The sequence below is a fragment of the Lycorma delicatula genome, chromosome 3, assembly GCF_047948215.1.
Source record: "Lycorma delicatula isolate Av1 chromosome 3, ASM4794821v1, whole genome shotgun sequence".
NCBI classification, from domain to species: Eukaryota; Metazoa; Arthropoda; class Insecta; order Hemiptera; family Fulgoridae; genus Lycorma; species Lycorma delicatula.
The window spans coordinates 74038652-74063156 of record NC_134457.1 but is presented as its reverse complement, the minus strand read 5'-3'; the positions used below and the strand labels follow the sequence as shown (position 1 = coordinate 74063156).

General features: G+C 27.9%; 1 protein-coding gene across 1 annotated transcript in view; it reads left to right on the top strand.

Annotated features, from left to right (window-relative positions):
- The window catches only part of Galphao (G protein alpha o subunit), a 332111-nt gene extending 311408 nt beyond the window's left edge, over positions 1-20703 (top strand). The window contains exons 7-8 of the mRNA XM_075359997.1: positions 8683-8836; positions 19152-20703. Of these exons, the coding sequence (XP_075216112.1) occupies positions 8683-8836; positions 19152-19339 (342 nt within the window). The 3' untranslated portion in view covers positions 19340-20703. The remainder of the gene's footprint in view (positions 1-8682; positions 8837-19151) is intronic.
- Positions 20704-24505: the final 3802 nt, after the last annotated feature.

Here is a 24505-nt window from a genome sequence, read left to right as displayed (position 1 = left end):
AATCAGTTGTTTAACCACTGATTTTTGAATTCAAAGGTTCAAATCCTCGTAAAGTTTAATTGCTTTTATGCGGATTAGAATACTACATACCGGTGTACTTTGGTGGTTAGGTTCAATTAACCACACGTCTTAAGAATGGTCGGTATGAATCTCTATAAGACTACACTTCATCTACATGTCATAAATTTCATCCCCATCTTATTGGGTCGTTACTTATAATTCACTAGTTGAAAAGATATCGTGTCCTAACGTACACGTTAGGAAAATAAAATAAGAAATAAATATATATATATATGCATTATGAATGCCAGAATGACATTAGACTATAGTTTGTCATTATGCTATAATAATTCAGTATTAAGAAATGTCAACTACAAGAAATATATATATATATTACAATTTCATACGCATATTTACGTTTAAAAATATTGTGGAAAAAATTTGTAAACTGGATTATAAAGTTAATTTTGTTGCGCGCGCGCGCGCACACACACACACACACACTTCCTTTGAATATTCCGTCCACCTCCTCAGTGAAATGGTTTTCACACTACCCTGGCTAGGGTTAGATTTTTTATACCCTATGAATTCCCACACAATATTTTTACGCTTTAGTTTCGAGTTTGTATATGAATTACTGTTAAAATAGATTATAAATAAAAATAATTATTAACAGCAGATTCTTGGATTCTACAAATTTTTTTCTTTCTCTTCGTTCATACAGGCTGGTAGTCAATTCCCTGTTCTGCACAGATAAACCAAATCTGTTTTATGTTTTATTTATGTATATTTTGAGTTGCGCCTATCCTTAAATAAGACATAATATCTATAAACTTTTTTGCCATCTCTGTTTAGTTGTTTACACGACATAACCAAATCATTGCTCCTGACTAATCTACTACTTTTACATATGATTTTATTGGAGTACAATAAATTGATTTCTCTCTTTTTATTTAATTCTTTCAAGCAAAGCAGACGTCTAGAAGGGGCGCCAAATTAAAAAAAAACCTACAAACAACTTACTAAACTTTAATTTGTCACCGACTTAAGAAAGTTGAAATTTAAACAGTATTATTATGTAGTATTTTTTAAAGTCAGTTTTCATTTATTTAATTTTATAATTAATTAAAATAATATTTTTAAAATTGTTTATTTAATTTTAATAAATTTTGAATTTAATTTCTTATGTAGTCATTTTATTTTGTCATAATTCAAATAACATTGCCTAAAATGTATGTATCATTTTCGTACTTATGATATTTTTTTATATAATGTTTATTATAAAAATTGAAATATGTTCCACAGAAAGTATATATATATATATATATATATATATATATATATATATATATATATATGTGTGTGTGTGTGTGTGTGTGTGTGTGTGTAAGGCTACATATATTTTATATTTTTTATGAAGCGAATACGTAACATATTCCCACGTCCAAACATTCAGCTTTCTATGTACAATTAATCGTCTAAAAAAATTATTTTTAGAGGCTTTACATTATTTTTTTAATAACTCAATAACTTCTCTTTATTCCAAAAATAACCGTTAAATAATTAATTGTTTTCAAAATAATAATATTTCATATAAAAAAAATTAAAATTAATTTGAATCTGCTTATGAGTTTTTATCGTTAAAAATAATTTAATCGTAAATTTTTTTATTGATGATATTTTAGCCTCCAATCTTATGAACTTATCGATCGACACTTGCTCGCGTTTCTATGGAAACCAGTAATGCGCGTGCTGCTATCTTTTGGTTGTTATCTCAGTTGGGGGCAACAGGAAACATGGCTTTCCCACGTAACATACGTATTGTTTTCCTTGTCACAATATTGTACTTTCTAATAAATGGTATTCTTGTTCTACTAATTGAGCTTTACTAATGAAAATCTGAATGTTTACTAATAATTTTTTTTATGTAAAGAAATTTTATCTATTGTAGATTTATGATTAAATATATTTAAATTAATATAAATTGTATTTAAATTAAGTGTTTGTCTTGCTCAGATAAGTTGTTAATTAAAGTTTTTGTTTAGAAAAAAATAGTTGTTTACTTTTTAAACAATAAGTAATTTAGGTTTGTTACGAATCCATTAATAAGTAAATTTAAGGTTAGGTTTCCCTGATTAACTGGTCACAATAACGATGTATTGGTTCTTAGAAAATGTTTAATCGTTAACAGTTTTTAATTCTAATTTTTAAAACTTACTGAATTGATACAATATGTTCGTAATCAATTAATCGAGAGTAATTTAATTTGTTTATATATTTATTCTAATTACAGTATTTGCGCAATGAAAGCTTTATTCTGATGAAAATTTTTTCGTTATATGTGTAATGGGTTTTACTATCAGATAATAATATGTTTCCAACGTTTCTTTTGTATTGAATAAGTGTAATAATTTTTGTTTCATTATTTATTTTTGTCTTTCCGTAAAATTGCCTGTTTGTGAGAATTTTTTAAAAATAATTTTAAAAAAGCGTGAAAATTCTTAAGATTCAATCCCATATCAAGTTGAATGAGGAGGCATTAATATTCTGCCTTAGTTTTTCCCAAATGAAATTGCCCAAACAGTTGCAATTTTTATGCAGATTTTATCAAGATAGTTTGATGAATAAAAATCATAAAATTGAAATTTTAAACTTTTTTTGTTATCAATTTCTATACCTTATTTTGCAGTATGGAATCTATTTCAAATTAAAGAATCATTTTTAAACACCTTTTCACTATTGAGAATTGAATTCATTCCAGAGATGTCCTTAAAAACAAATTTTGCTTAAAATCCATGGCTAATTAGCAATTTTATTTACATGGTTATTGCAATTACCTGTACTTAAGCGTGTTTGGTTTCAGTATTTATTTGTGAAAGTGTTCACATCTTAAGCAGTGTAAGATGAGGAATCCATTTTTAATGTTTGTGAATCCATTTTCAGGAACTATTGGATCTGAACTTAGGGTTTGTACTCTTTATGTGTTGTTAAATAATATTAAATCTTTTAAAATTTAGCTCATAGAATACCATCATATAATTTAAGATTTACAGATACTGACATTTTCCATCATTTCACATGGTCATGACAGTACACCATCTGATAAAAATTGTATTCTGTTCATTTGAAACTTCCAAATGAATTGTATTCATTTTAAAAAAAATGATGTAGTTATAATTTGTTCATTGCAGACCATGTACAGTGAAGTTTGATGACAGGTGATGTTGTTTTTGTAGAACTATCTCTAAACCTTGTGGTTCAAGCCATCAGAAAAAGTTTCTGTAATAAAGATAGCTGTATTATAAAACCCAGCTTTACGCAGTAGGATTTTTTTATAGTCATCAGATAGGAACAGAGTTTTGATAGCTATAGCCAGATTTGTCCCTATAAAACTACATAGATACTAAGAACAGTAAATTAGTTAGGTACTCACAAACATAATCATTGACAAAGAAGAAGAAGACTATACTGTGAGGTTAATGAGTTCTCACCATCACAAAGCAAGATAAACAATCTTACCCAAAAACTATTTCAAGGTGGTAGATACTCTTCCTGTCAGCAGTTCATCAGGCAGTTTTAGTCAGCATTGAAAAAATATATTACTGAACAACTTAAGTGGCAGTTAGAGTATTTGCTAGGAGAAAAATTTTTCTTATGTATTGATGAGTTGTGGAAGAGATTGCTGAAGCTTCCTTAAATAAATCATTTATTCATACCTACAATTGTGTGATGTATCAAATATCCTATTTAATTACAAATCAATTGTACGCTAAAATGTTGAAAAACTTTCAAGATCGTTTATACTAATTCATGTATTCAATTATTATTTGAGATTTTATTCAGTGAAAAAACTCTAAATTAGATTTAGATTCATTGTAGTTGGTCATTAAATCTGCCCAGTTTCCCACTTTAGCTTCTTTTATTTATTTAAAAAAAATTATATTTCAACTATTTCTGTGGTGTTAGTATGTACAGTGTGATTAAGTTATTCATCCATCTTCACAATTCACAAAATGAAAATGATTTTGTTTTACTCTGATTTGAATTTATTGTAAAATTATTTTTTCTGTTTGTTTGTCAATATAGTATTTTGTAGGTCTAGATTGGTCTCAATAATGTGAGGTTAAGTCAATTATTATCTGCAATATAGTTATAAATTTTATTGCAATACAAATAAAAAATTTACATGTATATCATTTTTCAACATAATCCCCTTGCTTTCAACGCACTTGGTCCATCATTGCACAAGCTTTCTGATGTCCTCATAAAAGAAGGTTTTCGGTTGAACTGCGAGCTAGGAATGCACCGCTTCTTTCACTGTTTGGTCCAAGGTAAATCGACGGCCCCTTAATGCCTCTTTGAGTGGACCAAACAAGTGGTAGTCGGAAGGAGCAAGATCAGGACTTTACAGAGGATGAGCCAGTACTTCAAAGTTGAGTTTCTGGAGCGTTTCAGCAGTGTGGACGGGCATTGTCGTGCAACAACACAACACCTTTCAACAGCAATCCTTGGCGTTTACTTCGAATTGCAGGCTTCAGCTTGGCAGTAAGCATGTCACTGTAACGCGCACTGTTTATTGCCGTGCCCCTTTTTCCCTTAATATTCCAGTACTTGGTGTTGGGTAAAATTAACAAAAATAAAATGACACATAGCTCGTTTTTGCCAAAAGAATTGGACTTTAATTATCACACAAATAAATTGCATATAGGCTAATATGAAAATCTACAATTTAACAAAGCCTGAAAACAAAAGAACTTAAACACCTTTTTTTTTACAATCATATACTTATAAACATAACATCAATAAACATAGTGTAACTGGAAAACTGTTGCATTACTGACATATTCTGTAATAATAAAAATTAGCAATGAACAAATGTCACTAACTTAGAAAAATAAACTACAATAATTCGTATCATTGGCACTGGCCTTTTCTGATCTATGAACATCATCATACTTATCATTAAATAATTAAAACTTGCATTTCTAGTTTGTTAGAGATAAAAGGCCAAGATAATATTCCAGTATAAAAAAGAAAGTTAATTACAATATAATCAAATTGTAATAAGTAATCAAATAAATAGAGTTCATTTAGTAAGCAAGCTTTCTTGAAAATATTTAAGTTTCTTAGCCATTCTCATGTTAATGACTTCTTTTTTCTAATTTGTAAAAATAATATAATACTTGATTGAGCAAAACAATATTTAACATTAATTAAAATTATTTACAACAGCAATAATCTAACACATTAAAATTATGTAAAATAAAAGATAAATAAACTGTCTCATTAAAATTGTTATTTTCCAAATGAAATCAAAAATTTGTGCAGTTACATGAGTCAATGAAATACAATAGAAAATATTCCTGGAAGTCACTAAAATGTATATAAAATATTATCAACATTGGACATTCATGTCCATGAATGTTTGTGTCACATATTTTTTTTATAATTCTAATGTACTATTTAATTACAAGTTGATTTTATAATAACAATAGTTGGCATTAATAGCACATAAAATATGTTGCACATGAAAAATAATAACACAACCTTTATCTAAGCCACCTTTCATGACTATACTTTAGTGAAGAAATGGTTTTTTAAGCCAATCTTGAATTTCAAATTCATAATGTACAATTAATTGAGTATTTCACTAATTTTACTAATAACATAACTGTTTAATATAAAAAATAATGAATAATTTCAATTTGCCTTAATCACACATTATTTTTGTAAGAAATGAACACGTGAATTAAAGTACACAAATATACATACAGTTTATCCTTGGGGTAATATACAATGGTGTATCAGAAAATACAGAGGTAACACTTTGTTACTAGAAATTGAATAATATGGAGCATCACAAATTTGTAATAACCAGTTTGGAAAGATCCTACTTCGATAAATTCGGCTGGTTTGTAGTAACTGAACCACTTTCAACAGAGTACAACAAGACGATATGGCGACCGAGCATTACCACACTAAAACGTGACTTATTTTCAGTAACTAACTTCTGTAAGATTGAAATAAGTATAGGTCCAAATATTGAATTGTGTAACGCATAAAAACAACGTTTCTAGTACTAACACGTTTATGAATGCACGAAGGCGACGAATATAAATCACACTATACGAGAGAGAGAGAGAGAGAGAGAGAGAGAAAAACGTGACTGAGACGCAGGTCCACACACTGTGGAAACTTTTCCTGCACTATACGAGAGAGAGAGAAGCGAGAGCGAATCGCAGGATGGTCCTCCGGGCTGGAGGACCAGCCTGTGCATCCACACATCGTGAAAATCTGAACTGGAATGACAAAAGGTGGCGTGGTGAGAAGGAAGCGAACTAGGCAATGGACAGAAGTGTATGTGTTAAAAACAAGAGGTGTGTGCAAGTATTAGTATGAGAACGATTAGAAAAACGTGTGGGAAAGAAACAGCAATACATAATGCGTGATAGGAATACGCTGACACTATTAACATGACACAACAGTCAGTCAGACTGGAGCCGAGAGGGTCGATAATGAAAACAACAAGCCAAAACAACCTATTCTAAAAGTACACATATGACAAGCCCTATAAAAGAGCACAATAAATTTACCAAGCCTGTAGCAATTACATGACCCAACCCTAACCTTGAATTTATTGGATTAAAAGCTATTTTACGCAATGGCGTAAACACTGGGCCTTGTGAGTCCCAAAAAACCTTAAGCATCAGTTTTCTTGTGGATGGTTGGGTTTTGAATTTTTTTTCAGGGCAAATTTGGATGTTTTCATTCCATATTCTGTCATTTTCCCTCCGGCTCGTAATCATGGATCCGTGTTTCATCACCAGTGATGATTCTGTCTAAGAAGATGTCCTGTTCGTTACCATAGCGATCCAAATGTTTTTGGCAGATGTCCAAGTGCGTTTGTTTATGCAACTGTGTGAGTTGTTTTGGGACCCATCTTGCTCAGACTTTATGAAACCCAAGTCTGTTGTGTGTGATTTCATAAGCAGAACCGTGACTAATTTGCAGATGATGTGCCACTTCATCAATAGTTACTCATCTGTCTAAGAAAACCTTGTCACGTGCATGCTCAATGTTTTTTCTCATTTGTGGCGGTAAACGGTCGTCCGGCTCTTTCGTCGTGCGTAAGAATTGTGCGACCATTTATGAATTTTTCAATCCATTCGAAGACACTCCATTGCGGCAACACACTGTTCCCATACTCTACCGAAAGTCTTTGATGAATTTCGGCCCCTGATACACCTTCCAACCACCAAAAACGGATCACTGAACATCATTGCTCTTCTTTGGTGCAAATAGAACTACCAACATAAACAAAAGTATAACTAAATTGTGAATAATAATTGACTTACCCTCATAATTATGATACATGTTTTTAAAAATATTATTTTGTATTCAGTTTTTATTTCATTGCATTAGTATACATATTATACTATTTATACATGCTGTGTTTTCAATTTTCTTTATTGTATTAAGAATGGGTCGTAAAAGAACTGTTGTTTAAAAATAGAAAATCAAATTAAATATTGATTTGGACATAGAATAAAAGTTTGTAAAAATGAGTTGTGTATGTTCAGATTATATTCAGAACTTTTAATTTGTTTTAGCCCACTGTAGATAGTTTTTTGAAGGGTAAAAGTAAGTAAAAATAGCTCTAGAATAACCGCCAGTGATCTTGGTTGTTAAAAGTTTAGAAAATATGTTTAATATAAATCGAAAACCTTTATTTGATTTTAATGGTAGTGATTTGAATTCTAGTGAACTGAAAAGATGTTAATTAATGAAATTAGTAAAGCAAGTTGGAAATTTGTTAGGAGTGTAGTTACATTTTGTTTATTTGTTAAAAAGAAAAAGGAACTTCAATTTTATATTTCTTTTCTCATACATATCAGCTTGAAAATCTATAATATGGAATCTTTTTACCTTAAAAATGGTTTCTAATATCCATAGTTTTGATTTTTAGGATGGTTTTTGTAGTCTCAATTAATTAAAAACATTCTGGTTCATTTATGTTTTGCTAAGATGACTATCAATAAATTTTGTAAATTATCCTTTAAATTTTGATCAGTGGGTGTACAATTCTTTTAATGAGAGGTGCTTTGTGGTATTTTAGGTATCTTATAAGAGTATCACATATCTTTCTTTCACACTTATTTTCCCATGTGCAGGTAGATTGTTTAAGACCTGATCAGATTAATAGTATTTTAAATAGCTCTTTCCTGTGTAGCATTCTACTATTGGCTTCTTAATAACACACTCTGATCTGGTAATCCAAGGATGCATTAAGGTTTAGGTACATAAACAAAGGACATGTATTCTTTCTTAATAAAATAGGAAGCAAAAGACTGTTCCTTTGTTATTGTACAAAGTTACTATACAAACCAGTTTTTGTAATGGGTAACATAAAAGTTACTGGAAATAGTAAATTTATCGTTTGGGTCCTATATATTTTTTCATGGGAACAATATTTATAGATATATTTAGTAAACTTGATGCTGAAGCCACAGCATCCACCGCTTATATAAAGTCAATTGTAACTGCTAGTTTAGAATATCACCATATTAATATTTATATGTAGTTGGTTCTTACATCTATTGGAACTTATTGTTTAAGTGTTAACCTATTTAATTTTACAGTTAACAATCTTGTTTAATTCATATTTATTCTTTTGTTTTTCAGAATCGGATGCAAGAAAGCTTAAAGCTTTTCGACTCTATTTGTAACAACAAATGGTTTACTGATACATCTATCATTCTTTTTCTAAACAAAAAGGATTTGTTTGAAGAAAAAATCAAAAAATCACCTTTAACTATATGTTTTCCAGAATATGCAGGTACTTTTTGACTTATTACTTTTTTTATATGAAAGAGATTATTTTATGATATTTTAGATTTTATATTCTGCTTGTTTTACTTTGTTAACTTTTCAAAAAAATATCGTTGTATCTCCTCACAGACTTATTAAATATTGATTTTATGTTAGTACTAAAAACACTACTTCAGAATAATCCCTGTTAGTAGAATTTTATTATACTTTAAGATTTTAGATTTCAGAAAATTAGGAAGCATAGCTTTACATGATATAAAACTCCACCATTGTTTTAGCTACGTTTGGAGTCACAAGATAAGAATCAGAGTTGCTGGACAAATCCACTGGTTATTTGAAGATCTATGGCATACTGCCACAGATGAAGTAAGGACAATGGCTGACTAAATTCTCGTGATACCTGTCTGAGGAAAAGGATGATAAGCTTACTATCTGGTTTATTTCTGATTGTGGCAGTGTACCATTTTGTCCAGGACTATCTTATGCTTATTAGCATCCAGCCACTTGTTACTTAACCGAGGCTGACCTTTTGATATAGTGATTAGTCTCCTGACTTTAGGATTAATTTCTGACAAGATATTTTTCACCTATCATTTTATCCGCAATTTCAACCTCATTAAGATATTGTGCAATGTCCCTGAGGTAATATTAAAATAAAGAAATTCAACAAGTGAGAGGCACCTTTCAGTCTTGAATCTTTTATTTTAATTTATGTGTAAATTATTGTAATGAATGTTTCACTAGTTTGTTATTTAGAAGAAAAACTGTATCTGAGAAATAGATCATTATTTTTGTATTAAACTATATAAAAATAAAATTTATGTAAACTGTAGCCAATATGGCTTAAATAAATTTTTGAGTTACAAGTTACTTAATGTTTCATCATTTTATATTGAAATTTAAATTTATAAATATAATATTTCTAAAAATTGTGTAATCTATTATTTATTTTTATTATTACTCTTATTAATTATCTCAAATATTATAAAATTATTTTCTATAATTGCTGTTCTACGCTTGTTATGTTTTAGCTGTTCTGTTAAATGTAACATACTCGTATATTTTTGTATTCCCAATTACGTTTAACATAAATACTGTTTGTAATTATCATTGAATTTAAATTATTTTTAAAGTTAATTTTATATCTTTAGTAACTTTGACGACTTCGTTTGCTCTTTTCTCAATTAATTTGATAATTTTTATATGTTTATTACATCTTCATCTTCAGTAATTTACTTGATGATTTTAGCAAGTAAATTAACTGGTACCTTATGACTTATAAAACAAGCTCATCTTTATAATAAGAGATTGTTTCAGTTAATCTTTTTTTCTTCTTTCATTTATCCTGTACTTGTTTTTGTCCAAACTTTATTTCAGTTCATGTCATCTAACATTCTTCTATAACACTGTTTCAAAAGCCTCAATTCTTTTCCTTATATTTCATTATCTCAGAAAGATGTAGGAGGACTGGTTTTACCTGATAAACTTTTCAATTCCAGGCTAGGGATTTTGTATAGCCATTAAAAGGAACAGAGTTCCAGGACTGGTCTCGGTGCAGCTATTCCCATTTTAATAGTCAAATGCCAAAGAAGTTAATCAAAGAGTTGCTACTACCTCTGAATACACCTATACTAGTTTGTATTTCAGTATTAGTTTTCTACGCTCATTAAATAGTGAGCATTAGAAAGATAATTAAATTATGAAAAAGTGACAATCTACCATTAAAGAAATCACAGAATGAGAAAATAGTCCTCTTTGAAGGTGTACCTTACACTCTCTCTAAGCAGTGGGCATACAGGCCCACTGAGGGGTTGGGATACCTTTACTTGGCATCAGAGAAACTCATTATAAATAATATTTTTGCATTGATCTGCTTTTAATAAATGCTTGAACAAATAGCTTTCTTTTCAGATAATAAAACATCGTTTGAGAAAGGGTTAATGCTTCCTTAAGAAAAACTACATTAACTCTTCAGGCAGTGCTATAATGTATGCTATGCTTTCTAGCTTTTAGCTTTTCTGTTCATGGTTTACTGCTACTGCCGTACTGTGATATACTGTTTTCAAATATTTAAACAATTTTCTTTCTTATTTCTAAATATGTTTGATACTAGTCAATCTTTTTTCTGTACAAATAGTACAGTCAATTTGTATTTTTATTTGAAAATCCTTACCTACCGTTGATGTTTTTTCCATATGTTAGGGGTGATGAGGGAAGCTTAACTCCAGATTTTTAACATCCCCCTCCCACAGATTTATGAAAAACTCAAAAAGTTTTTGAAATGCTTTTTTCTCTGAATCTATGCATTTTAGAGAAAAGTTTTTCAAACAAAAAATATAGAGGACATTCTCCTCTACAATTAATATCTTTGAAGTTATGCCGTATAATTTGAAATTGAAATACTAGGTGACGCGGAAGTTGTAAAAAACGTGTTTTTTCACAGGAAAAAATTGTTTTTTGTCTGTATTGCATTTGGAAAAGTTGTTAATCTCAAAAAACAGACAACTTTTATTTAAACAATTTTCTTGTACGACTTACCGTTTTAGAGCTGTAGCTTGTGAAAGTGTGAAAATGTTGTGAATTGGGCACGTGTTCGAAACCGGTCTAGTCGTTTACAACGTTTTTTACAACTTCAGCGCCACCTAGTATTTCAATTTAAAATTATACGGCATGACTTCAAAGACATTAATTGTAGAGGAGAATGTCCTCTATATTTTTTGTCTGTAAAACTTTTCTCTAAAATGCATAGATTCAGAGAAAAACGCATTTCAAAAACTTTTTGAGTATTTCGAGTTTTTCAAAAATATATGCGAGGGGGTTTGTTAAAAATCTGGAGTTAAGCTTCCCTCATCACCCCTGACGCACGGACAAAAGATCAATCGGTAGGTAAGGATTTTCAAATACAGCCTATTTTGATGACAAATTGCCTGTACTAAAACCCTTCTCATCCTTGAACTACATTTAATATCATCCTGTGTAATTTTACTGCCAAATAATAAAAAATTCTTCTTATATACTTATATACATTGTTTTCCTCTCAACTTATAACACAGACCGTTTTCTTCCTTCACTTATTCATCTTTCTTTTATTCTCTTTCTTTTCAAATTAAATTTCTTTCACATCATTAAATATTCCTTTTGACTATTGTTTTGAGATTCAGGTCAAAAAAACATCATCAGTCAATTTTTAACATTTTAATTTTTTTCTTGGATTGTTGCTCTGTTTAAAAAGTTTTCTTTCAAATGACCTTGACCATCCTATCTCTTAACAATAATAGCCTTCAGGTGACACTTTCACTGTAGACAGTTGGTAACTTTGTCATATACTTCATCCATAATGTATTCACAGGAATTTTAATTATTTTTTATCTGGATCCAGTATTTTTTTATAACTAAATTATGCAGGGTGCTGGTGTATTGAATCAGTAAGCTTTACAAACTCTCAGAGAAATAAATTACTTGTTGGAAGGTAAGGCAATCTGATTTTTCGTGTGATCTCATATTGGTTAGCAAAGACATTCTTCAAAATTCCAGTGGAAGTTCATGTGTTGGTGCTGTCTTATAGCTCCATGCAGTTAAAGTTATCTTTTCTTATTTAATGAGCAACAAGAAAATTGAACTAAAAAGGCCTGTTATGTGAATAAGAAACCTAATGCAATCTGGTGACAATTACAGCCATTTCTTTTATCACTTCAAAAATAAGGTCCAATAATTTAAAAGGAAGTGATTGCAGATCATATTGTAACTTTAGAACTATGTAGTGATTTTTACAGTTTGCTGTGGAGGTTTTGGTAGTTCAGTAATTAATTTTTTTTTATTAATGAAATCTAATAAATGAAAATAAGTTTAGTTTCACATCACAGTTCATTGATAAAATTTTTTTATTGGTTATTTGTTTTATTAATCATTCTAAAAAGTTTAGCAAAAGAATTAGCTTAGTTTTCCTAGTCTTTTCCATGTATTTATATTAGTAACTTGAATTTTATTGCACAAACTTGGTTCACTAGCTTCTGTCATTGTTGTTTCATCGTTTAGTTCAGGGATTAGTGTAGTACATTCTCACCTTCATATTTTAATGTATAATCAGTAACTTCAAATTTTGAACTAAAATTCTGATAACATGGTCTGACGCAAAGGATGATTATGATGAATTCCTTACTCTTATAAGTTCATGATCTGAGATTACAAAACTGTTTATATTTTTATAAAAGGATTTTGAAACAAAAACATTTTTTACTGCAATCCATGACTCCATTGTAGCTAAATAATTTTCACAGGTAATAGTAATCACATTGCCTTTAAACAAGCCAAATCAATGAGAACAGTGATGCCATATTGCCAAATCTCATCAGTGTTTCACATTACTTGAAAAGCAATGTGGATAATATATTCCTAATTTTATTCTTTTCTGTTGCTGGCTATTGCTCTCTTATTTTAATCACAGCTTCCTTTTTCTTGTATAGATTCAAAATTACACCTTTGATATTTTAACCTGAAAACTTTCATATATAATTTATATTGAGTATATTTATTTTCTATATGATAGTCCTGTATTTAACAAGAGCTTTCATTTTAGATAAAAGGAAGTTGATAATTCAGTTTATGTAAATTATAATTTTCTTAATTATAAATTTGGGGAGTATGCCTTTAAATCTAAAAAATACTACTCTTTTAAAAAAAGCTATTGTTAAATAGTAAATAGTTCATCTGCAATGATTTATGATACTCCATACAGTCATAATGAAGATTATACAAAATGATTAATTGTTTTGTAATAAACTAAATCCAAGTGTACATTTCTGACTTCAATCACCGTTATGATATTTAGTGACATTATTGTTTGCTATTCCAGTTGAAATTATTGCTAGTGATGTTCTTTTTAAGTCAGGATATTATGATATAGTAAAAAAAATGAACATAAACAATAACCTAGCTATTCCATATCCAAAAGAAAGACTAACTTTATCTTACCTAGTGATTTTGCATGAAACATATGAGCACATGTGTTATGAAACATATGATGAGCACTGATATACTAAATTAAGTTCAGATTTAATACTCTTTTTAATCACATCCTTATTGCCCTGAGCATTTATCAGGATGATCAACCAAGTGTGACAAGATTATCAACAGACCTAAGAAGAAAGGTGTATTGTAAGAATTATTTTAACATTACTCATTCTTATTATATAATAATATATTATGATGTAAATAATAAAACCTCTCTTAATTATACATTATTTGGTTTTGTTATATATAACATTTTTTTTTAATAATACTTAATGATATGAATTGTTACAAAAAAATTGTTGGTAACAAACTTCTCAAATCCTTCTTACTAAAGTTCAAAACTGGAGAAAATGGGATAATATGAAAGTAGAATTATAATAAATGAAAAATGCTGAGAAAAAATTCTTGAAATATTGCACTTAGTTAAATCTGGTCATTATAAATAGGTTATGTATTAGAAGGATTGATTTAAAACATATATTTTTATAATTTCAGTTTATTTGGAGATGTATGTCTTGTCTGATAATTGGTTCAGTTCTGACTTTTTTTTTCTGTGTATGAAAAAAATAATTGCTGTGTTTGGATATATTATTTTAATTCCTGATTACATAACATTGCTTTATTTTAATTTTAGGTATATAACATGATTATTGGCTTCTCTCTTCAAAAGTTATAAATAAAATGAAATATGGAAATAGGTCTACTGTTATTAGTTAATAAATTTTGCAACCTTTTTTAACCTATCAAAATAGTTATAATTCTAACCACATAGCTATAATTCCTATTCTTTTTACATATTTTTAACACTTTCACTGTTTGCATGATAACCAATCTAAACTGTAAATACCAAAATGACTGAAATTAAGAATTTTTGTCTGTTTTTATAACGTACTAATTGGGTTTACAAGCTCATTATTGCATTTTTTCCTTTACATTTTAAAATAGTTGAAGAAAGTTACTGATATTTGATTCTAAAGTCTTGTAAAATACATTTAAGGTGTTCAGATGATCTTTTTGCTTTAATTACAACTTGTTACAAAACTAAAATCGAACTAGTCAGGAATTATGTATTCTTTCTTAAATGTTTTAGACCTACAATCTTCAGGAGGTTACTCCTTTTTAAAAACATTAGCATCAGCACAATAAATTTAAAGTAATAGGTCAGTCATCCTTTGTCAGTAGATAATTAAAAGCTGTTGTGTCTAAGTTAGAATTTTTAACTAAAAAATGGTATTTTTATTTAAAAATCTTCAATTTTATTTATTAAAAATAAAATTAAAATGAAGCTATTTAATACTTTGACTTGTAATTCTCTTCAAAACATGGAGCACTGACTGTTCGCATAGTTTGTATATTTATAAATATATTTCAATTTTTATGAACATCATGGTTTATTAATCGGTATGATTTGGTTAATTTTCTTTTTCTGAACAAATTTTAATTATGACTAGTTTTCAAAATGTATGGAATTGTAAAGTTGAAAAAAACCCCATTGTGATATGGAGTAGAATGGTCACCCAAAAAGATATTGTTTAACACCACTCTGTATATTTTGAATCTAGTACTTTTTTCCTTAATTTATGTTACTTTTACCTCTTGTTAGTGGAACATACTTGTTCTATATCAGGTGTGTCAAACACGGGCCATTTAATGCAACTGGTAAGATTCACATGAGCTACATTATAATTACAAATTTTCTTAAAATTATATTTTGAAGTGAGGATTCAGGAATATGGATAGGATAATTAAAACACATTATGTAATTAAGTGAATTTAAGGTAATAATTTATAATATTGTTATGTAATTGCTTTTATTTAAACATTTATTTATTTTAATGTATTTATAAAAGTAAAATTAATTCTTTTTTCCAGAAACTTGCCAGCGCTTTCCTTCTACTAGTTCTCCAGTATCTGGAGTCAAAGACTTAGAACAGACAATATTCATTATGGCAGATAGATGTTTATCACTTAATCTTGATCTGTAGGCTGTTTTATTTAATTTCATGAACGAAAATAGTTTGCTCACACAAGTACATACTCCCAAATAGCATAAAATTTGTGCAGTAAACCTTTTAATTTCCAAGTATTTTTCACCTAAATAAGAATATATTTTGGGAATCCTACTTCCTGCTTCTTGATATTTGTCTTTTAAAACCAAATTATACTGTAAATCAATTAATTCCAGTTGTGTCAAAGTGGGAGTATTTTCAACTTCAAAGGAAAAAGGCCTAATAAAAAGAGAAAAGATGTTTTCTAACTTTGAAATCATTATGTCTATCGAATTCATTTTTGATTTCTTCAATTTTACCATGATATTGTGAAAATGAGCAATTTTGATTTTGTGCTTTTCAAACTTTTGTTTAAAAATTGTTTTTAAACAAAGTCAGTTTTTGTACAGAACTTTTTATTGCATCTTACATATTCGTTATTAAGTGATTCTTGCTTTGGATGTAATATTAAGATTATTCAGATGACCTGTAATATCTGTCAAAAATCTTTTACCCACAAAGGATCTTTTATATTTGATATATTTCCGTTTTTTTCATCTTTCATTTCAAAAAAAATTACTTCCTCTAAAAGCTCTTCAGGATTTTGTGGCAGGATAACCAACAAACTTCTCTGTAATAAGGAAGATCTTCGAATTCAGATTCTAAATCTCTCTGAGGAACAAAGTAAGCTGGTGATGGTGAAGTGCTCTCAATCTAATAAAGTTGACTGTCTGTTAGTGTTTTAAGCACTTCATCCATTTTTAGTATTTTTAAACAGAGAACTTGTGAATAAGGCAATGAAAGGTTCTGATTTTTGGTTTATGTGGATATTCATCTTGTAATTCTCTTGTCAGTCTTGACACAAATCCCTTAGTTTCACTTGACATCAATTTAGCACTGTCAGTTGTTACAGAAACAAGCCTATCAAGAGGAAGATAAAATTTTCTTAAAGTGCTCCATATAGTATCAAAAATACCTTCACCAGTTGCAGTTCCATGAAGAGGGGATAATTTCTAACAATTCTTTGGTGATCCTCATATTATCGTCGCAATCACGAAAAAACAGAAACATCTCCCACATCCATGCTTTCATCAATCGCAATTGAAAAGAACTGGACCTTGATAAATATTTCCTGAGTGGTGAACTAACGTTATCTGGCATTTTAGTAATTCTGTCGCCATATTCTTCATCATTTCAGTAATTCTGTCATTGTATTTCTTGATAATGATATATCTCGAAATGATTGTACTTTTTCTGGATAGACGAATTCAGGAGTTTTTATCATACATTCCTTGATTAAAAAACCATTGGTGAATGATTTTAAATGTTTTGTTAATAGATAACCTATTTCATAACTAGCTCTTGTTCTGATTCATTACTTTTCGTGAATTTTATGAGCACTCTGGCTATTAGGTGAATTCTTCATTGTTTTTAATTTTTCTTCTCTTATTTTCCCTTCAAAGCCCAAAAATTGTTCTTCGTGCTTAATTTGCAAAGAATCAATTAGTGTCACTAATTGATTCTGCAAAGAATTATGTGCTATGTAAGCACATAATTCTTTGCAGAATTATGAGGATCTATAACCTAATAAAGCAAATGAAATCAAATACCACTAACATATCAATATCCTCTTTAAGACAAGTATAATATAATGCAACGACTTTTAACAAAGTCTTAACTATTACTCATTTTCACTTATTTCTTATGTTGTGACCAGTAAATATAACAAAATAACTAATAAAAAACATAAAATGTTGCACAGCTGACAGACATGATGTACTGTATCACTGATGCACAGTCATAATGGCTAAAGACAAAATTGAAAAATTTTTACAAATTTGTTAGTAGCATTAGGCCAAAGATAATGTTATTATCTGAGATTTCAAGTAATAAAACAAAAGAAAGATAAAATTGTCTAGATTTAATTAATAGGGTTTTCCTTAATAGTCTGTCATTTTAAGCAAACTCTTTTTCCTCTTTCATGCGGTACCACTCTGCTTGTGATATCTTCATTCCTTCAATCTCTTTCGTGCAATTTGCTTGGGTCTTGTCTCATTTACTCCCTTAAATTGCAATATTGCTGATGAACTTAAATCTATCCATTAGATGTTTCTGTAATAGTAGCCAAACTTTATAGTTTTCTCATTATGTGTGTCTTAAAATTTTTTTTCTTGTTTTATTTTTATTTCTTATCATATCACCCTTTGTGTATAATTCTCAGGTAATTTATATTGTTGTTCTGAACTTTGCATACCCTTTGAAATGGTGCTTGTTTTTAGACTACGACTCATTGTTGGAATAAAGAATCTATTGTAAAGAATGATCTTTATTTTTTGTCATCCCACGTAAGAATTCTAATGCAGTGTTAAAAAAAATTCTTTTGTATGGCATTTAGTAACATTTTTCTTTGACAGATTTCAACACATTTCAAAGAAGTATTGAAAGAGTAAAAAATAAGCTGAGTACTAACATGTAGTCATGTTATTTTACTTACACCCTTTTTCTCAGTATATTATAAATGAAATTAATCAAGTTGAATGAGGAAAGGAAGTGAACATTTTGTATTGTTCAGTTGTGTTGGGGTTGTGAGTTTGTATTATGAGTTAAATTGTTTTGTTGCGATTAATATCTTTGAATGTGTGCCTAGTTTGAAGAGGTGATCTATAGACATCGATTCTGATTTTATATGTAGTATTTGAATGTTTTCCTTGTGTGTATGTGTGAATGTTCATTCTGTTTGGCCAATATAGTATGTAGTGCTGTCATCACTGTTGATAATATATATACTTTGTTTGTTGATTTTGTTAGTGTGTGGTTTATTAGGTTGTGGTAAATTTTCTTTGTAGTTTTGTAACCAGTGTTACTGGTAATCAGTGAATACTGATTAATAAATGCTATTATTTTATATATTTTCTGTCTCTAGGTGTATATTTGATTTTGTTCTGCATTATTATATTTTCTGTAAATGTTAGTGAGTATCGATTAATTTGTGCAGATCTTGACAATAGTACTGGAACAATCATTTCAAATTGGGCCCAACACTTGGGACTAGTAAAGTAACAGGTAATAAAAGTCATAAAGTACAGGTAGTACCTTTATGATGTTCCCTTATTCTATATTTGATAAAGGACCCCCTAAAATATTTTTATTTTTCTTCTGACTACAGATTTTCAGAAAATAGGATATTGGTTAAGTATATATATTTCATTTCTGTGGCATATTTCAGTGAGAAAACTAGTATTAAAAGTTTTCATATTATATGTTCTGTTTATTAATATAAACATCTTTAAAATTATGTATTAAATTAAAAATATTTAATTTCAGGAGCCCAAGAATATGGTGAAGCTGCTGCATACATCCAAGCCCAGTTTGAAGCTAAGAACAAATCAACTACCAAAGAAATCTACTGTCACATGACATGTGCTACTGACACAAACAATATACAGTTTGTGTTCGATGCAGTTACAGATGTCATTATCGCTAATAATCTGCGTGGCTGTGGCCTGTATTAAGTTTAAAAACAAATAAGTAAAATTACTGACATCGCAAACACTTCTCATCATTGTATTTGCGATTATAAAAAAATAGCAAGACATTAAGATTAAAAAGAGTTTTGTAACTGAAATGAATCGGTTACATTTATTTATTTTATAGTTATTGAGTTCCTCAAAAAAAAATGTCTGTTTTCCATTTGATACAGTAAGTGCAGCCATGTAACAAGAAAGAAGACTCTTTAACATGCAAACTTACATATAAATTGGATTATCATTCCAAGCATACCGATTTGTGCTTGTGTGATAAAATGCTGCAGGTTTATTTTCTACCAAATTTTCAAGACATTTTAATTGTTTGTTAATTTTATTGTATTTATAGTAGGTTATAAATCCTGACCATAAATTTTTAAAATAAAGATTTAAACATTTTTGCGCTGATTCAGAAACAAACTAATTTAAAGAGTGGTATATATTAAAAGAAGAGTGATGTTTAAAATTGCTATTTATTTTTCTTTTTAATCAAATTTAATTTCATCAAATGTACTTTTGTAAATCAGTTTTTCATACGAAATAATGACAAAATTGATCAGAAAATTATGTAGAAAATTAGATTATTAAATAGACAATTTAACAATAAATAATCATATTTTTATTACGTGAATACAAACTATTTATAGTCGATAAATACATAAATTCTTTTTAATAAGTATATTATTAAACTGTATGGGATCATTATGTAACTTCATTTATTAATTAAATTAATTATAAAGCTGTGTTAATGTATAAAAAATATATAATAATTATTATCGTGTAATTATATATAAATTAATATATACATGTATGAAAATCTAGATGATTGTACATAATTATTATGATAGCATTAATTACTTTTATCATTAGAAAATTACAAAAAAAGTTGTACAAAAGTGCATTTGGAATGCAACAAATAATAGTGTTTCTGTATCAGTGCAAAATTTGTAAGTTCATATACTATTTTATTAATTGATATAAATAAATAAATTGATTAATAATAATATATTATAATATTATGTATTGTGAAAAGTTATGAATAAGTGTGTTTGTTGTAATTTTCCCATTTAAATTGTAATTAAATGTAATCATATTTATTATTGTAAATCTTATTTACGGTATAAACATATTATTAAATTAATTAAAATTTGTTTCTTTAAAAAATATTTAAGAACTGATCTAAATCTTCATAACTGCCAAGAATTGTACAGCTATATTTGGATCATGTTTATGGCTGTGCACATTTGACTTCCTGTTCTTGGTTTTTTTTTAAATTATTTATTTCGTTTTATAAAGTTGTTTTAATTATGTGACTGGAGCTGGAAAAATGTTAGTAAAAATATTATTTTGTTTTACTTGAGCACCATATATATGAATATTATATGATAAATAATTGGACTGTAATTTGTGCTCATTATTTAATTACTATATTTATAATCAATTATATTTATACATATACTGAATTTAGTCATGTTAATCACCTCTTTTTTTCAAACATCACTGCTGGTCGCTCTGTTTGTTTATTTCTAAAATATTTATGTTCATCTTTTATAGTTTGATTGTATTTAATGTAATGATTATTATTTATTATAAATTTAAATCTATAACATTTACATTTGATTTTCGGTAACCATATGTATGTAAGATATATTTGTGTATGTATTTATTATTAGTGCCATATGATATGTTTAGGCAAAAATAAAGAGCATACAGTTATTTTTCCAAATCACAACTGCCATCTTAACTGCATTTCTTGTGTATATAATGAAATAATAAGTAGATTTTGTGTAATTTTATCAAGGTTTAGCGGCACCTTCCATGACTCTTCGTGTTACATTGTTATTATTATTATTAGTATTCATTACCAGTCTACTATTTTGAATAAAAATTTTACTGTTTTTATTTTATTAATCGCTTAATTTAATTAGAATATTTATGGAAGTGAATGTGCATGAAAAGCAGCATGATAAATTTGAAAAATTTTGAATGCGCATGATAATTTTGAAAAAACCTTACTGTAGGTCGTATATAATTTTTTTAATTTTTATATATGCAATGTTTTGACAATGATTAAAATAGTAGACACTGAATAATTTCTTTTTATTAAGTATAGTGTGTTATTATAAAAAAGATTTCTTTCTTTAATATATGAATAAATTGCATATTCACTTTGTTATTTGATAAAATCTATTAAAATAAAGTTGCCATTACATTCCTAGGTATAATATTTTTTTAGTTTAATATAAAGGGTGCAGAATTTTGTGGTTTTTTGTAAAAAAAAAAACAAATAAATAAATTTCGTGTTAACATAAAAGACAGTTACAGTAGAAGAAACTCTGTTTCGATTTTTTTCTGGTAAGATAACAGTTAAATGTGCCATTAACATAAATTTATTATCATTAATTTCTCATTTTAAATTGTTTAATGATCGTGTACATTTTATATTTTTATTTTATTTCCCATCATGAATGTAGTTTATAGTGAAATAAATTTGAACTTCGTGTTTATTATAATGTATAAGATTAAAATAATATATTTGTTAATAATAATTAATTATTAATGTAATAAAATATTATAAAACTTTTAAAATATAAGCAACTGTCATCAGAAGTAAATTCATCTATATTTATATAGCATGGATATACAGTATATATTATATGTATATAAATATGTATTATTATTGTTTTAACATACTGCTTAATATTGTTTTACTGTTTGTATAAATAAACTAATGTGACTATAAAGATTTTTCAGAATAACAGCAGCATTTAAAATAATTATAATATTTTAAAATTATAACTAATTTTTATGCTCTGTTGCGTTATTTTTACATTTTCAACTAAAATATAAATCATATATTTAAATGATTACATAAAATTATTCCTATCTATCAATTTTATTGGATTCTATAAAATAATAAATTCTTATATCTGTTATTAAACAAATCATGATGCTTATTTAGAATATGGTTGTCACATCATATGACTCTACTCTTTCAGTTTTATTTCACTGATTTATTACCTCAAAGTGGGTCGTTGTCCCGGATAAAATTTGAGTATTTGGTATTGTTCACATTTAACTGACCATTTCTGAAATAATGTTATTGGTTGAACATTAATTATCAATGTATATTCTAATTACTGATTAAAACCTGATGATTATAACTGTAGTTTTATACTTGGATATGAATTTGGTTTGGTTTCTTCGGTGTCTCAAAATACCTAAAGAGAATTTATTCAATAACTTTATTTGTTAGCAATTGTAAAAGTAAATTATTATATTGATATTACAGTTACTTGTACATATTTGTACATTTGCAAGGTTATCTGTTATTTTACTCAAAATTCTTCAAAAGACTCTTCATACCTATAAACCCCTGATAAGGGGATGGATACCTATAAACTTCCTCCCTAGTAGTTAAAGAGAAACACTATATGTATATTTTCTCTTTCCTCTACAAAAATTTAAATAGAATTCTTAGTAGCTTGAAACATTCATTCTCAAGGCAATAATAAATGAGTAAGTTGTGTTTTCATTTGGATTTATACATATCATCCCCATTCATCCTCTGAAGTAATACCTTATGGTGGTTCGAGAGACTAAACACAAAAAGAAAGAGAGAGAAGTTGTATTTACTTGGATGTATTCCTTTTACTTGTACATAAGAAAAAAATTAGAAAGTACCTGTTTAAAAGAAGGCTCCTGTTATATTAGAGACATTTGTTAAGGAAACAGTTGAATGATGTACACAAAAATCTTTTTATCTGTTTAAAAATCTTGTAATATTCATTTTCAGTTCTGTACTGCTTGTAAGTTATAAGTGTTTCTTTTGCTTAACAAGAAATGTGTCATACCTTCATAAGACAGTTCTCTGCATTCAATCATGTTAATTATGGATTTTTCTGTATATATTATTTATTTTAAAGTTGCAAAGTTTTTTTCTGAGAACAATGATTGTAGATTATCATGCTTACAGTTACAGCTGAATTGATTAGTTAATACATAACAGATCCTGGGGCTGCACCAAGTCATGAGGTCACAGGACAAAATTTTCTAAATATTTTTTAACATCTCTTGAAAGTATAGTATCATATTCTTTTTACTCAGAACCCTTAATACTGACACAGTTATGTCAATGGTACTAAATACTACTGAAAGAATTGTGTGCATGATGTTTTTGAAAAAAAAGATTAATGTGGCACTCATATCTAAATAATTAAGTCTTTCTAATATTTATAAAATTCCATGTTAAAAAAATAATTATATCTTCTGCTTATTTATCTTTTAATGAATAATTATGATACTAAAAAAAAAAAAGTTAATTAACTGCCTTGAATTTATATAAACTGTTATCATTTTTTTGCAGTGATATTTAAAACAAATTATAATGTTATATTTATTTGAAGATATATTTCCGATTTTAATAAAATATTTTTTATAATTTTAAACAAATAGTAGCAACAATATAATAATAATAGTTAAAAAATACACTTAATAAAATGATATAGTTTATTATTACACTAAAAGAGAGCCATTGTATAAATTATTTGGCAAACTGAGAATTAAAAATAAATAAACAGTTGTATTTCAATCTAGTCAACTAATGATGAAGTAACATTTATAATTAATTTTATTTTTTTATGAAGGTGACCAAATCCTTTTTAACTTAAAAAAATTCATGTTATCTTAAATTCTTGTGCTTCTTTTTTCCACCCAGTAATTAATAAATATTGGGTGTACTTTGTAGTCCAAAATGGACAGATCATCAATATTATTATTATTATCAATATTCATTGTTAATAGTGTTCGCATGGGGAAGAAAGAATGTTTGTATTCAGGGGGGGCTGTTATAAATCTCCAAAAAATGATCTTATAAAAAAAGTGCATGTTTTTCATGTATAGTAATAGTAAAATAAATATTGATATCATTATTATATGTTCATGCGTAGCTGTAGTATGTGTGGGAAAAAATGGACACGAGCTCTGCTATATGTATATTTTATTTCCATATCTATATCTTTTTAAGCAGTGCAGTTTTAAAAGTCTTTTTGTACTGAACTGAGAACATTTTTTTTACTCGTACTGTATTAATTAATATTACTTTTAACATAAAAGTTATTTCTATGGTGCCAGCCCTCATCTGTGCTATAGAGA